Below are 17,617 nucleotides of genomic sequence, written 5' to 3'. Positions count from 1 at the left end.
TTCCAAATGAACTTCCCCTGAATAGCCAATTAATTTAAAAAAAAAAAAAAAAATCCTTTTCTTTATTCCACTTCGACTTGCTGTTCAGCTCAGTGCTTTTTTAAATTTGTAGTTACATTTGCTATGATGACCAGATCTCAGATCTAATGAGCATGTTTCTGCATAAATAAAAGACATTGTGTGAGGGATAGGAAGTATATTGCAAACATCTTATAGACAGTAACCCTCAAGCAATGGCAGTCTCAGTCACCAGCTCTTTTCTTCAGCCGAACATGTTGGGTTGGTGCCTGAGATACTTTCCCGTCCCATCAACTACATGGACATTGTCCTAGCAGAATGTTTCTGCATCCCTACAGACACAAACTTGGTGCTAAGGCATAATGAAGCAGTTCAGGGAGACCCAGGGCCCTATCAAGGACACTTTGTGCTGGTGTTTCCGCTATTTTGCAGGTATGTTTATGAATTTCCTGGACGTGTGGTTTTACAGCTCATCTTTCTCTCCTATGTTTTCTCTCCGCCCTCCTGTCTCAGACTGTGGTGACTGACAGCAGGGGGTTGTAAATTTTCTTCCCATCTGGAGACCTGGTCCCGTGGGCTAGCAGCTCCTGTATGGTGATCCAGTTGTCCAGGATCCTGCGACTGCGCTTCTTCATGCTCCTGCGGTGGCACAGCTCCAGGATAGAGGTGGGTTCCTGCTGGTTTGCTGTCCCTTGCGGTCCTCCACCACTGTTACCCTGCTCCCGTTCCCGCTCCCTCAGACAGTCAAGTCGGCTCTGCATCATGAACTCCCTGCGCCGGCGGTGCTCCCGGGCCCTCAGCAGCTGCTGCTTGCGCTCCTCCTTGCTCCAGTAGCGGCCCATCTTCATCTCACTCACAGCATCATCGTCTGTTGTCATGCCACTTCGCTCCTCTCTGATCTTCATGGCGCGTGCTTTCAAGAGGCGATCCCTAACAGGCCTCTTGGCCACGTAGCGTGAGCCATCACTGCGGATCTTCACCTTCCACTCCATGCGGGGGGAAGCAGGCAGGAGAGGAGGGGGTAAGGATATGGATACAGCTGCTGGACCCTGGGAGATGTCTTTACATGTGCTACCCAGGCTCATAGGGCTAGTGTCGCCCCCAGTCTGCATGGTACCCTCTCTGGCATCTTTGGGTGCACCCAGCCACTCTGAGGTAGACGGAGACCTCAGCTGCATGCAGCTCTGGTAGCGCTGGGGTAGCTTGGTTTCACTCTGGCGACGGGATAGGTAAGGGCTGTTCTCTGCACTGCGTCCACCTGCCCTTTCAGCTGTCCCACTGGCTTTGGGGTTACGTCTCACCCCTCCATCGGAAGCCCTCCTGTCCCCTCCATCACGGGACAGGGACCTAAATTTTGCACCAGGGCAGGAGGTTTTTGCCTCAACTCCTCTTCTGTGAGAGTTGGGAGAGTAGGGGTGGTTGAGGTTTGCCTGTCCCTTCTCCCCTTTTTCACCCCTGGCTCCCCTCTCTCTGTGCCGAGTGGATGTTGGAAGCTGCAGAGTTGCTGAAGGGAGAGATTCTCCACCCTCCAGGCTCTGTGTAGAGAGTGAAGGGAACTGTTCATTGACCAGAGGGGTGCTCCTGCAGCTTTCCCCCCCAGTGTTGTAGGCACTGGTGCTCTCCTTGTCCGAGCGCTCCCTCTCTGGGAGCTCATTAATGTCTGACAGTGCATGGTGACAGGACTCTTCACTGGCCAAGGCCCCGCTAATCAAACGCCCAGCTCCAACACCTGCCCCTGCCCCTGCTCCACTGTCATCCTCTAAGGGCCAAGCCTTTAGACAACGCTCCCTAAGCTGCTGCATCTTCTGAGCCCTCAGGATGTTACGGCACTTGAACTCCAAGTGGCGTAGCTCTTCTTCCAGAAGGGCCATTTCATGTTGCATCAGACTCTCGTTCCTGTTCACATCCAGTGAAACACCCCCTTCCTCCTCTGCCTGCCCCTGGCCTCCAGGGAGCAGCACAGTGTTGCTGTTTTTCTCATAGTAACATTTGATCTCCAGGAGTTCCTTGTATCTCTCACACTCCTCCTCGGTCAGCCCAGGCATCATCATCATCATCCTCACTGGATCTGCAGTGTAGCCCCTCTCCACTCTATCAACCTGCTCCAGGCCTCCTCCACTGACACAATCCAGGCCAAGCAGGGAGTCAGTACTGAACTGGAGGTCCTGGGAGTGCAACAAGGGTGGGGTGTCCCCTCGGCCAGACAAGAACTTGCGCATACTGCCAGGTGTATTGGTGGCGTTGGTGTTAGAGGCACTGGTGTGGTCATCTCCCAGAAGGTCGTGCTCTGAAGACTCCTCATAGCGTGTGCTCTCATCTGTACGGCCTACCCCGCTGTCCAGCTCCTGGCTGTTGCTCAGCACTGTCTGTAGCAGGCCAGGGGAGTCCCTGTTGACAGAGCGACCACAGCCAAGCACACCACCACTACCAACACCTCCAGGTCCTGCACCAAGGATAGAGCTGCCATTTCTCAGTCTGTGGCTGCTGGGTAGATGAGCCGCATTATCCAGCTGCTCCAGTTCCAGCTCATCTGGGTCCAGCTGGTTGTCATTCTGACAGGTAAAACATTGTTGTTGTTTTGCAGTCATGGCATTGAGGTGGAGGTGTTGAGTTTAATGTTCAAGGGGCAAACAAAAGACAAAGAAAAACACATTAGAATGTTTTAAATGATGGGTTTTATGTTACATAATTCAATGTATTGAGAAAAAAACACCCTAGCACATTTTTTTTGCATCATTTTTACAAAGTAGTGCCGATTTCTATCACTAGATGGAGCCACAACAGTGTGACATTTTAACATGATTGTGAGACATTTTGCAGTAGCCTTGGAAGTCCTCACTGACTGAACTGTCAAAAGGAAATAAAAATCATTGTCAAAGACAAACAGTCCAGAAAATGAGATGCCTGACGGAGAATCTGCGTTGGGAGGGGGAACAATTAAATGTTTATTTCCGGTCTGGTGTGGTTAGTGTGGTTATCAACACTTGATGTTTTATGAAAATTGTTTTTGCCATTTCTATTTGTTTATTTTGTTTACATCCCCTGAGAAGCTGATCAAAATGTATTGTGAATATTTGAGCTTAATTGGGTAAACAATTCAACCCTCAGAGCGGAGTTGACTTTGTCTAATTGATTTGATTTTAATATCAATGGCTTTGAGACTGCAAGATGGGAGTATTGATTATCCTCATCTTCATTCTTATTCTAACAGCCCTTTCCGTTCTCTCTGTCTTCCTCTCCCAAGACAACAGATCAAGCCTTTAATCCCCGCTTCTGCAATTCCATCTGATGATACCCCTCTCCTCTCTGATTCTTAATGTAGGACGGTGCCTTAGCAGAACAAATCTCGTCAGCCTTTCACAGGTGGTACTCGGGCTTGTCTCTCCAAATACAAGGGCATATTTAAACAGAGGAGAGGTGATTTGTGTGTCTGCGTGTTTATGTATGTATGTATGTGGGTGGGTGGGTGGATTTGTGTGTGTGTGTCTTTCGCTGAGACCATTTTAATGAGTGCCTCTTAAACCTGCCCTCTAGCTCCTTCTGTGCAAATGTGGCCAGCATACAGATTTTTGTATTCTTTTGTGTGCACATGTACGTTTTGTTGGGTGTGTGTCTGCGAGCTCTCCGCAGCCCAGCTTTGCAATGGTAAACAGGGACAATCCATTTGGCTGTGTGCATGTGTGCAGTGAGTATTTACAAGTCATTTGGCAGAGGGTGTGTATTGTGAAGCATCCTGTGTATTTTATTATGTTCTCATGTCTGCTAGCAGCATGACCTTGAGGGAAACAAAGCGGTGCCACATTAACACTGTTAGTCTAAGCTCTATGTGTCTTTGCCTCTCCTCATGTTCTCCATCTCCATCTCTCTCTATCTCTTTTTCTCCTGGCGCTGGTAAGTGCTATCTGTGTTCTCATCATATATTTGCACCTCTTACCTTCTCCATCTCCTTACACAAGTAAACAAGTAGGATACGAAGAAGTAGAGCACCATACTATTACTATTACTTTCTTTTCTGATTTCTGATAGGAATACATCTTTTTTTCTGTACCAGGATCATAGTAATAGCTAGGATAATATCATTTTTGCATATCCATGACATGTAAAATAATTTCTTGGTACAAAAAAAAAAGGGAAATAGAGAGGAAGAGAATGTATTTTTCAAAGTCAGCATTCAAATTGAACCTTGCAGTCACTTCCCAAAGGCCACAATATCCACTTTCCTCACCTCTATCTCGGGCCGTGCCAAGAGCAAGGAGATATTCGTGCTGTCCTCCCTGGTGAGAATGGCTACCGCCTCCTCTCTGTTCTGGATGTCCACTCCATTTATCTGACAGAGACGGAGGAGAGGAAAATTCAACCATTGTCAGATAGTTCAGATAGACCCTCTAGACTGGGGCTAGGTTTAATTAAATTTCATTTCAGTCGACTGAGGAAATAGATTTTCTTTGGAATTCAGATACTGAAAAATTCTCACTTCAGCCAGATATGATGGATTATGACGAGAATAACAAATTGCTGTTTCTGTTAATATTTGAATAGGGTTGAATTAAAAGTGTGTTGATCCCAGCTGCTCAGGACACCTGAAAAAGTCTTGATTCAATATACTTTAAGAATAAGGTAATTGGATGTAGGAGCTAAATTTGATGTAGGAGCTAAATCTGTCAAGGTGTAAATAGGACCCATATGGCACTGTTTATTGATATTGGGTTGCTTTGGCTGTTTGTATGTATGTTTGATCACCATCGCAATGTAATATCTACACTGTTTAACTGAGATTTGTCTGGATATAATATACAGGGGAGGTTGCTCAAACATACTGTTTACATGTACCTGAAGTATTCTGTCTCCCTCCCGGATTCGGCCGTCTATTGCAGCAATACTGTTTGGGTTCACCTGGAGAAGGTGCAGTGTTTATTAGATAACAGGATAGGAGTATGAGAGGGATGGGAAAATTTTTATTGCAAAGACTAAACTCAGGTCTGTCATGTTCACCTCTCCTACATAGATGCCCAGGTCCTCCTCGTCGTCTGTCCTGTAGCACACCGTCAGCCCCAGCTTATCCTGCTGACGAGGCTTATACAGCTCCACCTCCTAGTGGAGTTACATAAAAGTTAAGAAGAGAGAGAGAGATAGGGAACATTGGGATTGGTGTTATCGTGCAGTTAATAGAGCTGCGGGTGTGTGAGAATCCAAAGAGCTGATGGGTTCTCACCTCATATTCCAGCTCATCCTGTCTGTCCACTTCATGCTGAGTGATATCGAAGTAGTCATTGGGGTCGTAGTATTCAGGCTCTATAAAACTGAGAGTGAGGATATTCAGGAGATAATATTCAGTAAACGGGCAGTTTTGAGCATCACTTGTATCAACAGAATGGGACAAACTAGACACAAAACAGCAGCTGAGCTCAAGCCAGTGATATATTACAATTAGGCATGCTGCAATGCCATATTTGCCATACATTTCCCCTCTCTCTTTATCTCTCTCTCTCCTGCACTCACAGTTCGTTGAACAGATAGGGCTCCAGCAGAGGTGGTAGTGGAGGGGACGGGGGTGGGTTGGGAGGGGGCGGCGCTCCACAGGGGTGCTGGTTGCTCTTGCCCAGAGTCAACATATGCTGGAAGCTGATGTCAGTTTGGGTGCAGCTGTCTACGCAGTCGGCCATCCCCATGGTCACAGCCCCCAACCCTCCAGGAGCTCCCGCCAGGCCTACCCTCTTGCGAGTCCCCCTCCTCAGTATGCTAGACAGCACGGGGTCCCGTATGTCCAGGGTGGGATCCCCGGAGAGACGGGCCAGCTCCTTCCCTTTCACCTGGAAAACACAGAGAGGAGGGATCATACGGTGCAGGGGCAAGAGGAGAAGAGGAGAGAAGGGGTAAACAGAGTAAAGGAAAATGGACGCAGGGAGAAAGATTAAGATGCACTGCAAACCAAACAGTGAAAGATTTTCTACTTGTGGTTTTATCAAAAGTATGACAGACACATAACTGCAAACTGCAAAAGTGTACAAGAAACGAAAACAAAGACGGAAAATGGGTGACAACTTTGTGGGGATGTAAGTGTTGTACACTGAAGAGAGGAACTAGAGAGCTGCAGACATGAATAACAAGGAGAGAGGAAGACAGTGAGACAGGCTGACCCACATCAGCAGTTTCATCAGACAGGCGAGGTTAGTTCACAGTAGTCAAATCGGCAAAAACAAAACACAGAGAGCAAGGTGGGGGGGTGCTACTGCTGCAACACAACACATACACACCTAAAACAGAGATCTACTGAGGAAATGTTAGTCGGACAGAAATCTAGAAAACTACATTGGGTTTCTAGACACAGAAAAGGGAGAATACTGAAAAAAAGCTCTATTTCCAGAAGGTTCAGACACCATAGCACAGCAAGTAGCAGAACAGAAAGCTGTATACTGAGACCTTTAATCGACCCTCAGCGTCAAAAGTGCACAGCGTGTTGCTTATCTGACCCTTCTGTGGAAAGAAGGAAAGAGGGCAGGAGAAATGGTGGTGTTAAAAAGGCAGTGCAGCTGTGAAAGCTTTCGATAAAACGACAAGAGGTTCCCAAAAAAGCAAAATACTGCAAAAATAAGAGGAGAATCGAGGAAAGAAAAGAACATATGCAAGATAACAAATCAGATTCCCTTTATGCTAGAAGGTGTTCTTCCCCTTGTCTTACATTTTGCTTGCCTGGCAACCCTTACCTTTATGTACATTATTACATTATGTACACACACACACACACACACGCACACACACACACACTATATTTCTCATTAGCTGGCAGTTTAGTCACCTTTTTATTTGTGAAACAGGTTTACTTGCCATTTTTAAAAATACAAATGTTTAAGGAGTTGATAAAATACAAAGATAAAAAATAAAAAATAAATAAATAAACTGAGTAAATAGTATCAGACCAAAGTGAAGGTTAACTAAAGTAGAGTATGTGATGGGACCGCCATGTAAAATTATACATAAATTTATAGTATTCTGACAGTTGGAGTTTTTAGAGGGATTTACAGGTTGCACATCTCATATAATGACAAAACATCCCCGGAAACAGTTGAAAATTGCTGCCAGGTGACTTGTGATGGAACATCAAATTTACTCTGACATGAAGTCAGTCATTTCAACTTGGAGAGTCGGATCATTTCTCCAGAATAATCCCTTTTCAGAGCTCTCACCCTCTCTCTCTGAAGTCACTGACACAGTTCATACAGTCCACATTCACTTGCACCCCTCAGTCTGCTACTGCCTCTCTAATTCAGCTCAAAGCCAAATCCTGTGACACATGAAACATCTCCTACCCCGTCTTTGTGTCTCCCCTCTGAGATGTCACCCCTGCCGGTTTGCACAGTGAGAGGGAGAAAAGACGATGGGGGGGTCAAAGTTGGAGATTATTGGGAATAAATCTGCTCAATAAACCTGATTAAAATGGCAGGGATTTGGCTCCAGGGAGACTGAGCCGGTCTGGTCACTATGGGAGAGATTCAACCAGTATTTATGCCAGTTTTATCTGAAGGAGTGATGTGTAATTGGATTCAGTGTCTGAGTTAAATTGGTACATGTTTGCAGTTTTTCAGATGAACATGTCATTTCTTGATTACATCACGTAGGAGACAGCCATTGTGTCTGGTGCATTCATGGTGCAAACAGTGACCTTGGCTGTCTGCGACTGCCCACATCTTTACCACCCTGCCTCATTCTCTTACTCCCTCTCTCTCTTTTGTCGGCCCCTCCAGTAATTGCATGTCAAATCAATGTTCCCTTGTGCAGCCAAGCACACAAACTTTCTTGCCACATTCGGCTCCCATTCCTTTTTTGATTTGGTTCCCTCTCTGATGCCTCTACAGCCCTCTCTCCTCCTCTGCCACAGTGTCTCCATACTCACTTCCAATTTTCCTTCCCTTTCTGTTCTCTCTCTGTCACCCTGCCCCTCTCCGTGCTCTCGTCCTCGCCTTCCTATGTTCTCCAGACCCCGGTTTTCTTCCTCCATGCTGCCTCAGCATTTCTGTGTGCCCACACCCTTCCCTGGAGATGACAAAACACACTCCTCTTTTTCAGCCCTTCTTTCCCCCTGCGTGTTTGTCCTTCCCCAATCTAATGGCCCCTCATAAATCTTGCTGTCTCTTTTCCCCTCTCTTAATGAGTTCCTCCACTTGGAAACAACCAGGAAACTTCCTCTGCATGGCCTATCAGTGACAAGGAATTAACACATTGTGGTCTGTGCTCTATGATGAAACTGTGTCAATAAAAAATGCATCCACATCCATCTCAATTTATATTTTGTTTATCCACATTCTGCAACTCCTTCTCTCCTTGATTTTGTTTCTCACTCTCTTTCACTCACACAAAACATGAGGTTATCTATTGTTTCCTTTGTGCACAGTAGAGGACAGGTGGGGCAAGGAGCTGTGCTGTGTTTTCCATTCAACCGGACCAGAGTGAGAAATAGAGGCTATTAGGAAATATCTCTGGTCATGAGTGACAGGTCTGAAAACTGAGAAAGAGAGAGAGACACACACACACATACAGAGAGTCTCATTCATTATCAATGAGAGGTGCTGAGATTGCTTTGAAGATGACTTCATGCAGGGTAATGGTTGTTGTGTGTTCGAAACGTGTCCTGGCTTAATGGGGAATCCATTACACACTTACCATGGGCGGATCCCTATTATCTCTAGGTTAGTAGGTCATTACATACAGCTACTATTCTATAAGCGAGATAAACTATGCAAACTACAATGCTCAGAGCGGTATGCCCATCCCCACCCTCCATACCAACACTGTATGTTTGTGCATAAAATAGGATTGTAGAGCATAAAAGCTGTTCTGTACAGTGATGCCTCCAAAATTCGGAGTAGCACCATAGGGGGTGGGTGGTGGTGGCGGCGGTGGAGCTGAGGGTGGGGGTGATACGGCTAGAGATGAAAGAGAGGCAAAGAGTTCAAAGTGCTGAGAGGGGAAAAGCAAAGGAGAGACAGTGAGGGAGTGCACAGGGAGGAGGGGAGGTAAGGAAAGAGTAATGAAGGAGGAGAAACGGGGAAAAAAACAAGCTTTCAAGGAATTTTCAGGATGAATGTAAATAGCGGCCAAGCCTGGCTCAGGGTTGAGTTTTTGTATGTAAACACACACACACAATGGAAACCCATGGGAAATAACCAAGTGTTTGATGCATAATTAGTTTTTATTTGAAAGGCTTTTAAAGAGCAAATTAATCTCATATGCGCTGTACAACAGGCTGAGATTAAAAGACGGGGAAGGCAAAGACTAAACAGCGAGCAAACAGTAATACACATAGCCGTCAGTGTGGAAAACAATCACACAGATTTAATCTGCAAGTGTAATGTGAAAAACTGTTTTTTTTAGAGTCTTTAGGATTGTTTTTTTTTTTTCCTACCAGCATTACACATTTTTTCACCCCAAAGTCTAGAATTATGAACATTTCCACAAGGTTCATGCAGAAACTCCTGCATGACCGAGGCAGGACCCCCACATATTGGATTCCACTTGTTCGGTAATTGATTTTCCTCATGTCCAAAGCTTTGAAGAGTGCAGCAGTCACCTCCTCAGAAAATCAATTAATCCAGGTGAGTAGCTGACCTGCTTTGGTGCTAATCCCGGCTGTTTGATATCACTGGGCTATATTGAAATAGACAAGCAGGGGGGAGTGGATAAATTACAAATTGAAACAAATGGGAGGCTGGTGGCTTGTAGCACAGCTCAAAGATTCATTGAAATGGGTAAGTTAGTACGCCTATTTTTTGTAAATAACTTGATGAATCATCAGCAGAAAGTATTTTTAGACAAACAGCGGAGGTTGGATGAAGAGAGCTGTGTGTATTTAAAGGCAATGGGTAAAATAAAACCTCATCGGTCCTCAAGTGGAAATGGAAGAATGTCACAGAGTGGATTTCATACAACCTTACATAAGCTTCTTTTTATTTTTTTATTTTTTTGCTGTCACTTCTGTCCTTGCGAAGTGAGAGATGAAGTGACTAGACATGCAACTCACAAACATCATCTGTCAGCCGCCACCTTGTCTGGCCTCCATGTCAAACGCACGCCTGACAAGGACCCATTACACACGTACACACACACACACACACACACACACACACACACTGACAAGCCAAAAGATACATGTGGGCAGAGTAATCTAATTACTGAGAATTCAATGGGTTTGTGATTGCTGTGCAGCCAAGCTTTGTTAAAACCCACAAACCGTCATTTTAAATTCTAATGGAGATACCAAGATTTCCAAAGATATCAAATATTTCCTGCTGAATTGCAAGAAAATGTGTATGAAATGATGCACAAGACATTTTGATATTTTCTATTAGGTGTACTGCTGCAGCCATGGAACAATTGCATCTTGGGTTTGAACATTTCACCCAGTATAAACATTATGCAGCTTCAACGACATGCTGTAACCACTATTATAGAATATGTATGTGACATTGTTGTGGGAAAAAAACAGTTTTGTTTCTAAATCTGAGGGCAAAATTAAAGGTTAAAATCAAGGGTTTTTGGGGTTAACAGGTATTTTTGTCCCATTTGAAACAGAAAACAGGACGAACAGAACACAAAGCAGCTCTGTGTTTTAACTGGAAAGGCAAGACATTGAGATATTTTAGACAAAGAAAGACAACAGGTAAAATTAAGGAACTGACAAAATGAGGACTGATGGTGAGGACAATAATATTACCAGAGCAGAGGAGTCAGGGCCTGTAATATCAGCATATGTTGGCATTCTGTATGTGTATCTCTGTTAAGCGCACATGTCTTATGTGCACATGCATGCACAAAAAGCATACATTTATTCAGCTAATGTCAGCTGGTCATTGATATATATTGATTCCCATCTGGCTGCCCAGTGTAAGTGTCAGCATGTTTCTTCATGTCATTGTGGAAAAGAGAACACATTAGGCTTGTTTAATGACTTCGGTTGCCATGGAAACAGTCTCCCTTTGAAACTGGTGTTACAGTGATGGGAGAGGGAAGAGAGGGAGTGGTTGAAGGGCTCAGGGGCAGGAGGTTTAGTGTGTGTGTGGTGGGTGTGGGTCAGGTGCACAGTAAAATGGTTATGTGCAATGGAAAAAAACCTCGCTCAGAGTCGTCTGTATGCACATGGATCTGCAGCAAAGTTAGTAATTCATCGGCTGTTCTACAATACAAGCCGCTGGTGTTTATAGGAGGCAAAATTGATCAGACACATGCCAATGGGTGTGTACCAGCCAGCGCTGTGCTCTGTATGTGTAGCAGAGGCGTGATGTATAATGCATGAGGTATATTCCTTTGGCAAGAGAACTAAGTGTTTTGATACAGACAAATTTAACAGCCTGGTTTTCCAGCCCAATGTAGACCTAAGCTGTTTAACGCAGTATTTACTGTCTAAAAAAACGCAATTACTCAGTGGACTGCATCTAATTTGGAGGTGTAATTACACATTTGTTAAGGGAAACAGCACAAAGCTCATAACCACAAAAGAGAGACGTAGCGTGCAAAGCCATGAAATGTGGGGAAAATGTAATTATGTGTTGCTTTTTTATGATGAGACACTGCATACCTACGTTGTTTCTTTGGCACACTGCTCGGATTAATCAACCATCTGCACAGCGAGACGTGCTGTTTTTCAGATCATTCCAAGTAATAACAGAGATTGCATTTTATGGGGGGAAAAAAACCCAGCATGAAGTCTGTGATTCTTGTGGAGCTTTACAATTGTGTTGCCTTAGAATTTTGCTTGGAAATGTGTAGGCCACTTTGAATATTTTGGATTGGTTGCTTCTTTTTGTTTTACTTCTTCTGCGGTTTCATAGACAAGGGCCTATACTCCAAATGTGAGACATCCAGATTTCACTCAATACACCTTCCAAACCAAAATACTGCTTGAAAGCCAGTTCAACGGTGCTGGCACTGCTTCACTTCTCCTTTTGCATTTGTTTCCTCTCTACTCGCAGCCAACGATGTGGTTTCAAGCTCATCGGACCATAATATATGCAGCCCACCTCAAAGTATCTGCTCTGCTCCTCTTGCACAACCACCCATCACGCAGTAGGTTTGTATACAACATGACAACCTCTGTGAGGAATTACCATGCTCCAAATCACAAAAAAAAAAAAAAAAAAACATGCTCCAAATCATGTTATACGTCTGCCTCCCACTCTCCACCACACCCATCTAGAAACACATGAGGTAGATCAGTGCTGCCTGGTAGAGCCATTGCTGCTGGAGTGACAGACATCCCGGGGCACAACCTCCAGGCACAGCTGACTTTACATTGGCTGATCAAAGGAGTTATTTGATTTCCACTTCCCAAGAAGTTGACCTGCATATGGCTGGTGTCGCTCGTGCTGACCCCTGTTATACAGGGTCACTGATTATGGAATGCAGTGCCTCCCAGTGTGGCTCTCATCATGTCCCAGACTACACACACTCGCAGTCTCTTTCTTGCCTCTCTAGCACTCCACCCCAGGGATGTGCAAAATCACTCAGGCCTCTGTGTTCGTCCCTGCTCTATGAAGCGCTCAAATCAATTACGTCTGTCATCTGAGGGCAAACAGCAGAAAAATAGCCTTCTCCATCTCCGACTCTCCATCCCCCTTCCATTTTCCCTTCCCTCCTTGACTCATTACTGTACCCGTATATGGGCCCACTCTCCCTCCCTGTTTTCCTCTCTCTTGGCATCGCCTCAGGCACCAGATGCAGCCCTGTTAACTGGCCCAGACCCTGACTCCAACATGCAACAGAGACTCTGGTGCCATAGACACTGAAAATGATGCTCTGCATACCCATGAACACTGAGCATTTTTCATTTTCAGCAGGCAGGCTTATTTTAAGAACTTATTTTGATTATCACATGTATCATTGAGTCACCAATGAGAAGCTTCCTCGGGCACTGATGAGCTTACTCACGTACAGGCCGGGGTCCCAGTTGGCCAGTGGTGCTGAGGCTGTAACCGTGGCAACCTCTCTCTCCCATAACTCTTTAGTCCAGCTATAACAATCCATCCATCCTGCTGCCTCTCTCTCTCCCTCCCTCCCTCTTTCTCTCTCTCTCTCTCTCTCTCTCTCTCTCTCTCCCTCTCTTTCTCTACACCACTCGACTTTTTGCAACTCAGTGTATCTCTCTATCAATTTAGCTCAGTGGAACTCTCTTTGATCATAATTATTGTAATCACCATGATTATCATAATTATCACTATTATCACTGTGTGATTATTTGAATACAGATACTAATAGGCTTGCTAAAGGGGAACAAAATGATCTCCCCATCCTTTTCTAGAGGTTAATTTCTGCACTACTTGAAAAATACACCAAAAGCAATACTTGTCCATTAAGACAGCAGGAGAATTGCTCTGTGGAGGTGAGGCGTGCCACATGCTGTAGTGAAGCTTGCAGTATTCATTTTGAGATAATCCAACGTGTTCATTTTATTTATTTTTTGTATTTCACGGATCAGAACCAAAACAAATGTTCTTTTTATTTGATTATCTCTAATAATATGTCATCACGGTGTTAATTACATGATACAATCATGCGGTTGCTTCACTAATTCAGGCATTGACTGACATTTCCATCAGCTCCTTTAATACCTGTAATTAATGCATGCATAATTCATTTGGGATTTTATGCCACTGGATGATAGGAGTTCATGTACGTGGATTGATTGAGTTAAATGAATTCTGATATGATCCACTGTGTCCACTTCCATGGATGTATGACCTTATTATAACTACATACGTTATGGCTGAAATGTCACTATTAAGACACAGAGGCATCAGTGTGAGAAAGGGACAAGTTAAGAGCAAAGACAAAAGAATGCTTAAACACTGAAAGAAACAGAGATAGCAAGACAGAGAGACATAGGAGGAGAGACACACAGAGAGAGAGAAAGAGTCAGAGACAGAGAGAGAGCGAGAGAGAGAGCTCACCTGGAACATGACCCTGTATTGTTCCTCAGGCTTTTGAACCACACACATGTTGCACCCCATTTTGACGTTTAGCCTGGTGCTGGACTGTGCAGGTCCAAAACCGCCCCAGAAAACCAGATCCCACACCAGCACTCTCTCTCTCTCTCTGTTTTTCTCTCACTCAAGGCCTTTGTCTATGGCAGTGAGGGAGCCCCACCCTCATACGCAGGGTTGTGGTATAATACACTGCTCCCTCTTCAAAAAACCAGGCAGTGCATCCTTCCTAGAGAGCCTTAGAGAGAGATACATAGATGAGTTGAACCGGCTGTGTCACTGGCCTCCTCTTCTCATCTGTCTCAGCTGAGATTCAGGTGCCATAATCCAGAGGTAATTCATTATGGAGATAACAGTCTCACAGTCAAAAGTCCATCCATCTGTTTCTGTCTCCATCGCAGGCAAAGATGGCTTGTTTCAGGACATGTGCTTGGTGTAGATAATTCAGTTTACATATCAGACAAGAGCATAATATTTAAATTTGGGCTGATGTGTGAGAGAGGAGCGGATGAGACGACTGAAGTGAGGAGCTGGAGAAAAGATGAGAGCAGTCGTTCTGCGGCTTTGTTGCTCTAGTGTCATTAAATAGATTCGACAGTAACGTCAGACAATTCAGTACTGATCCAATGACTTGTCAAAAATGATCATGCACTACGCTCACTCTAGCGCTCCCTTGCACGCTCCCTTGCACGCTCTTTGATGTTGAGACCTGCGCCGGGGATCGAGCAGTTTTTTCCCAGCAGAACTCCAACTCAACTCGCCTACGCTCTTCCCGCGTTTTTTTTTTTTTTTTTACACTCGGAGCGTTAATCCTCCCAACAGCACTCTTTTGCTGGAGCACTTTGAAAGTTTCAGATACAAACAGTGCAGCTATCAAAGGGCTTGCCTCGGCCCTGCTTTGCTTCCCCCTCTCTCTCTCTCTCTCTCTCTGTCTTCCCTCAGCTTCCCACCTGCTACTCCTCTGCTCTCCAGCTTCACTGAGGGACCGCTGAGCCTGCCTTGTGAGATAACTTCTCCTCAGTAAAGCGCTGTCAGGACACTCTTCTCCTGCTCTGGCCCCTCACCTCAGGATCAATGCACCTCTAAATGCCTGGTCCTTAATGTTTGAGGCCAAAGGCATTTCCTAATTTAACTCCACTGACACTCACCAAAAGGAGAGGTAGGAAAGGTAGGAATGGTTGGACAGGTGGCTGTGATCTTGGCAGGGGCCACACACTGAACCATTAAACCCTTTTCTGGGGAGTGGAGATAAGCTGTGTGCCAAGGGGACGAGACCAAGAGACACGCACACACCTGCAGCAGTATCAAAGAAAGGCAACAACACACACCTCTTCTGAGCTAAAACCTTCCACGCACACAACCTGCCAAATGCTCCATATCTCTCAGTAGAGCTGCCATCAGGGAGAAGTCATTTTTCACACTGCCTTTCCAAATGCAAAATTTTTTTTAAATACATCTGATGGCCTGATGGGATGTTTGGGCTGAAATGGGACGCAGGACTATCTGATCTGTTGTCACGCAGCATGACAAGTTTTAAACCATTGATGTCAAAGCCACAGCTTTTTCAATCATGGTCACACTCTTGCCATTGCTGCAGGGTGGGACTAAATGAGGGATTATAATTGAATTAGTGACCTCTTAAACAGAGATCAGACAACCCTCCAGCTTGGCCACATAGAGAAATCAATATCAGAGCAGCTCATGGATCAGCTGGATGATGTCTCCTGGAGAGAGTGAACAGATCAAGACTGTTTATCATCACGGCCATTTGTGTTTTCTTATTACAAATGCTAAAAAGCTTTCTAAATTAAAGTTCTGTTATTCAACCCATGGAGATGCAACCGCCGAGTCTCTTACACAAGCACATTCTCTCATATTTCACTACTCTATTTTCATTGTCCTGCGGCTCTTACAAACGGCCTCACTCTATTGACATGGGCCGCCTACTCGCTCTAAGATTAGCTTCAGTCTGAGTCTGTCAAGGATAACTCATAATAGAAAGGAAACAAAATCACACCATAACTTCTCTCTGGCGTCTGTTCCCCTCCACTTTGTTCCCTTCTGAGTCTTGTCCCTTTGATTAAAACTTTATCTTTAAGCCTGCAGTGAGGAAATCCAGTCTGGTCATAGCTGGGAAGTCTTGTCCCTGTGTCTGTACAGCCAGAAACACAGTATTAGACCTGCTAATCCTTATTTAAGTCTCCACTACACCTGCATACTTTCCAGAGGCAGTGTAATCCCAAACTCTGGCTCCTAATGCACGCACACACTCACACACCCAAAACCACAACCACACAGGAGAGGTATCTCCAGTGCCTCCTCGGTGAGAAGGATCCAGCTGCAAGAACTTAGGGAAAAGCGACAACGTGATAAGCAGTGAACAGCGTAAACACTAGAGAACACCGACACATTAGCCAGTCAAGCTACAGCGATGTGTCAGACACACTCAGCAGGCGTGTCAACTGCTCCAACTGTTCATCTGCTCCCTCCACCTCCTGTCCATCACCCTTTAGATGCGCCTGACTATCAGTCCTACATGGTGATTTAGCAGAGTGCCTTGGATCAGCCCCTGCCTGCCATGCCTGCAGTATAACAGACTGTCTAACAGGTATGAGACACTGAAGATGGATAAAATATGGGATGAGATGGCAAATTATTCTGAAAAAAAAAAATAAAAAAAAAATTCCTGGATTCCTCTTTCAAGAGATGTTAGTCTTTGTCCTCACAAGCACAGACGCAGCCCCAAAAAAGTTAGTCCATCTTCAATCTGCAAAGAGGAAAACTAGAAATTAAAGCATGGCAGGCAGTAAGTCCGTTTTAATAGCCCATTTGTCTGATGATTCTTTAAAAAAAAAAAAAAAAAAAAATCCATAGTAGGGTATTTGTGTTTAAGGGGAAAAGAAGCATGGATAGTATTCCAGGTGGTTTGTGTGTTGAGCGGAGTGCAGTGCCTGTGTCAGGTCAGTGATAAATCACTGTAACCAGCCCCACAAGATGAGAGAAATCACTGACGGCTGATTGGAGGATACTTCTAAGCTTCTCCCCTTAGGCGCGGCGGTAAATGCACTCCCCCACTGCAGCGGGGAACACAAAGGCGGTTCTTCCCAGCGGTGAGGAGCCTGCTGATCTGTGCGCCACACCACTACTAAAGCTGAATTCTTTCTGGATTCTACACCGTATAATTTCTCTGTCTCTCTCTCTCTCTCCCTCCCTCCCTCCCTACCTCCCTCTCTCTTTTTCCAGGGCTGGGCTCTATCCTAGTCCCCCCCATAATTTTTACTCACACCTCATTTGCTACCCTCTCCTCTCTTTCCCCCCTCCTTCTTCTATCCTCTGTGCTGCCCCTCTCTCTTTCTTTCACTCTGCTTGTCTGCAGGCAAGAGAGCAAGCACTGGAAAGCCTATATATGCAGGACAGGCAGAGATAACCACCAAAGCTACATAAAAGTGAATGAAATATCAAGGTGTTCATGCATAGCAGTATCAAAACACACTGACAAGCAGGGAATAGGACCGTACATCTCATGGCATACAAGCAATTCTATGTCACCTTGAGTTCCAGTGAGTGATGTCTGTAGCTCAGATGATATAACAACAAATGGGATGGCGCCACTGTTCCACACAAACAGA

At 45.1% G+C, this 17,617-nt stretch overlaps 1 protein-coding gene across 1 annotated transcript; it reads right to left on the bottom strand.

Moving 5' to 3' along the window:
* Positions 1–94: 94 nt before the first annotated feature.
* LOC115361415 (PDZ domain-containing protein 4-like) lies at positions 95–14,015 on the bottom strand. Its single transcript, XM_030054781.1, has 6 exons — positions 13,956–14,015; positions 5,011–5,109; positions 4,849–4,911; positions 4,244–4,345; positions 1,186–2,570; positions 95–1,107 (listed from the first exon to the last, which is right to left on the bottom strand). The coding sequence occupies exons 1-6, from the start codon at positions 14,013–14,015 to the stop codon at positions 528–530; spliced, it is 2,289 nt and encodes a 762-aa protein (XP_029910641.1). The 3' UTR covers positions 95–527.
* Between the last annotated feature and the right edge of the window lie 3,602 nt (positions 14,016–17,617).

Source organism: Myripristis murdjan, chromosome 7, assembly GCF_902150065.1.
Source record: "Myripristis murdjan chromosome 7, fMyrMur1.1, whole genome shotgun sequence".
NCBI lineage: Eukaryota > Metazoa > Chordata > Actinopteri > Holocentriformes > Holocentridae > Myripristis > Myripristis murdjan.
The sequence above is the reverse complement of the archived record's forward strand: the minus strand, read 5'-3'. Positions and strand labels throughout refer to the sequence as shown.

What these genes read in the sequence shown, in the direction of transcription:
- LOC115361415 (XM_030054781.1), bottom strand. Translation starts at nt 14,015, where the DNA reads ATGGGGTGCAACATGTGTGTGGTTCAAAAGCCTGAGGAACAATACAGG. An exon ending in AATACAGGGTCATGTTCCAG is followed by an intron (nt 5,110 to 13,955) that starts GTGAGCTCTCTC and finishes TAACTCCACTAG; the next exon opens with GAGGTGGAGCTGTATAAGCC. An exon ending in CAGAGCTGCATGCAGCTGAG is followed by an intron (nt 1,108 to 1,185) that starts GTCTCCGTCTAC and finishes GGGCGACACTAG; the next exon opens with CCCTATGAGCCTGGGTAGCA.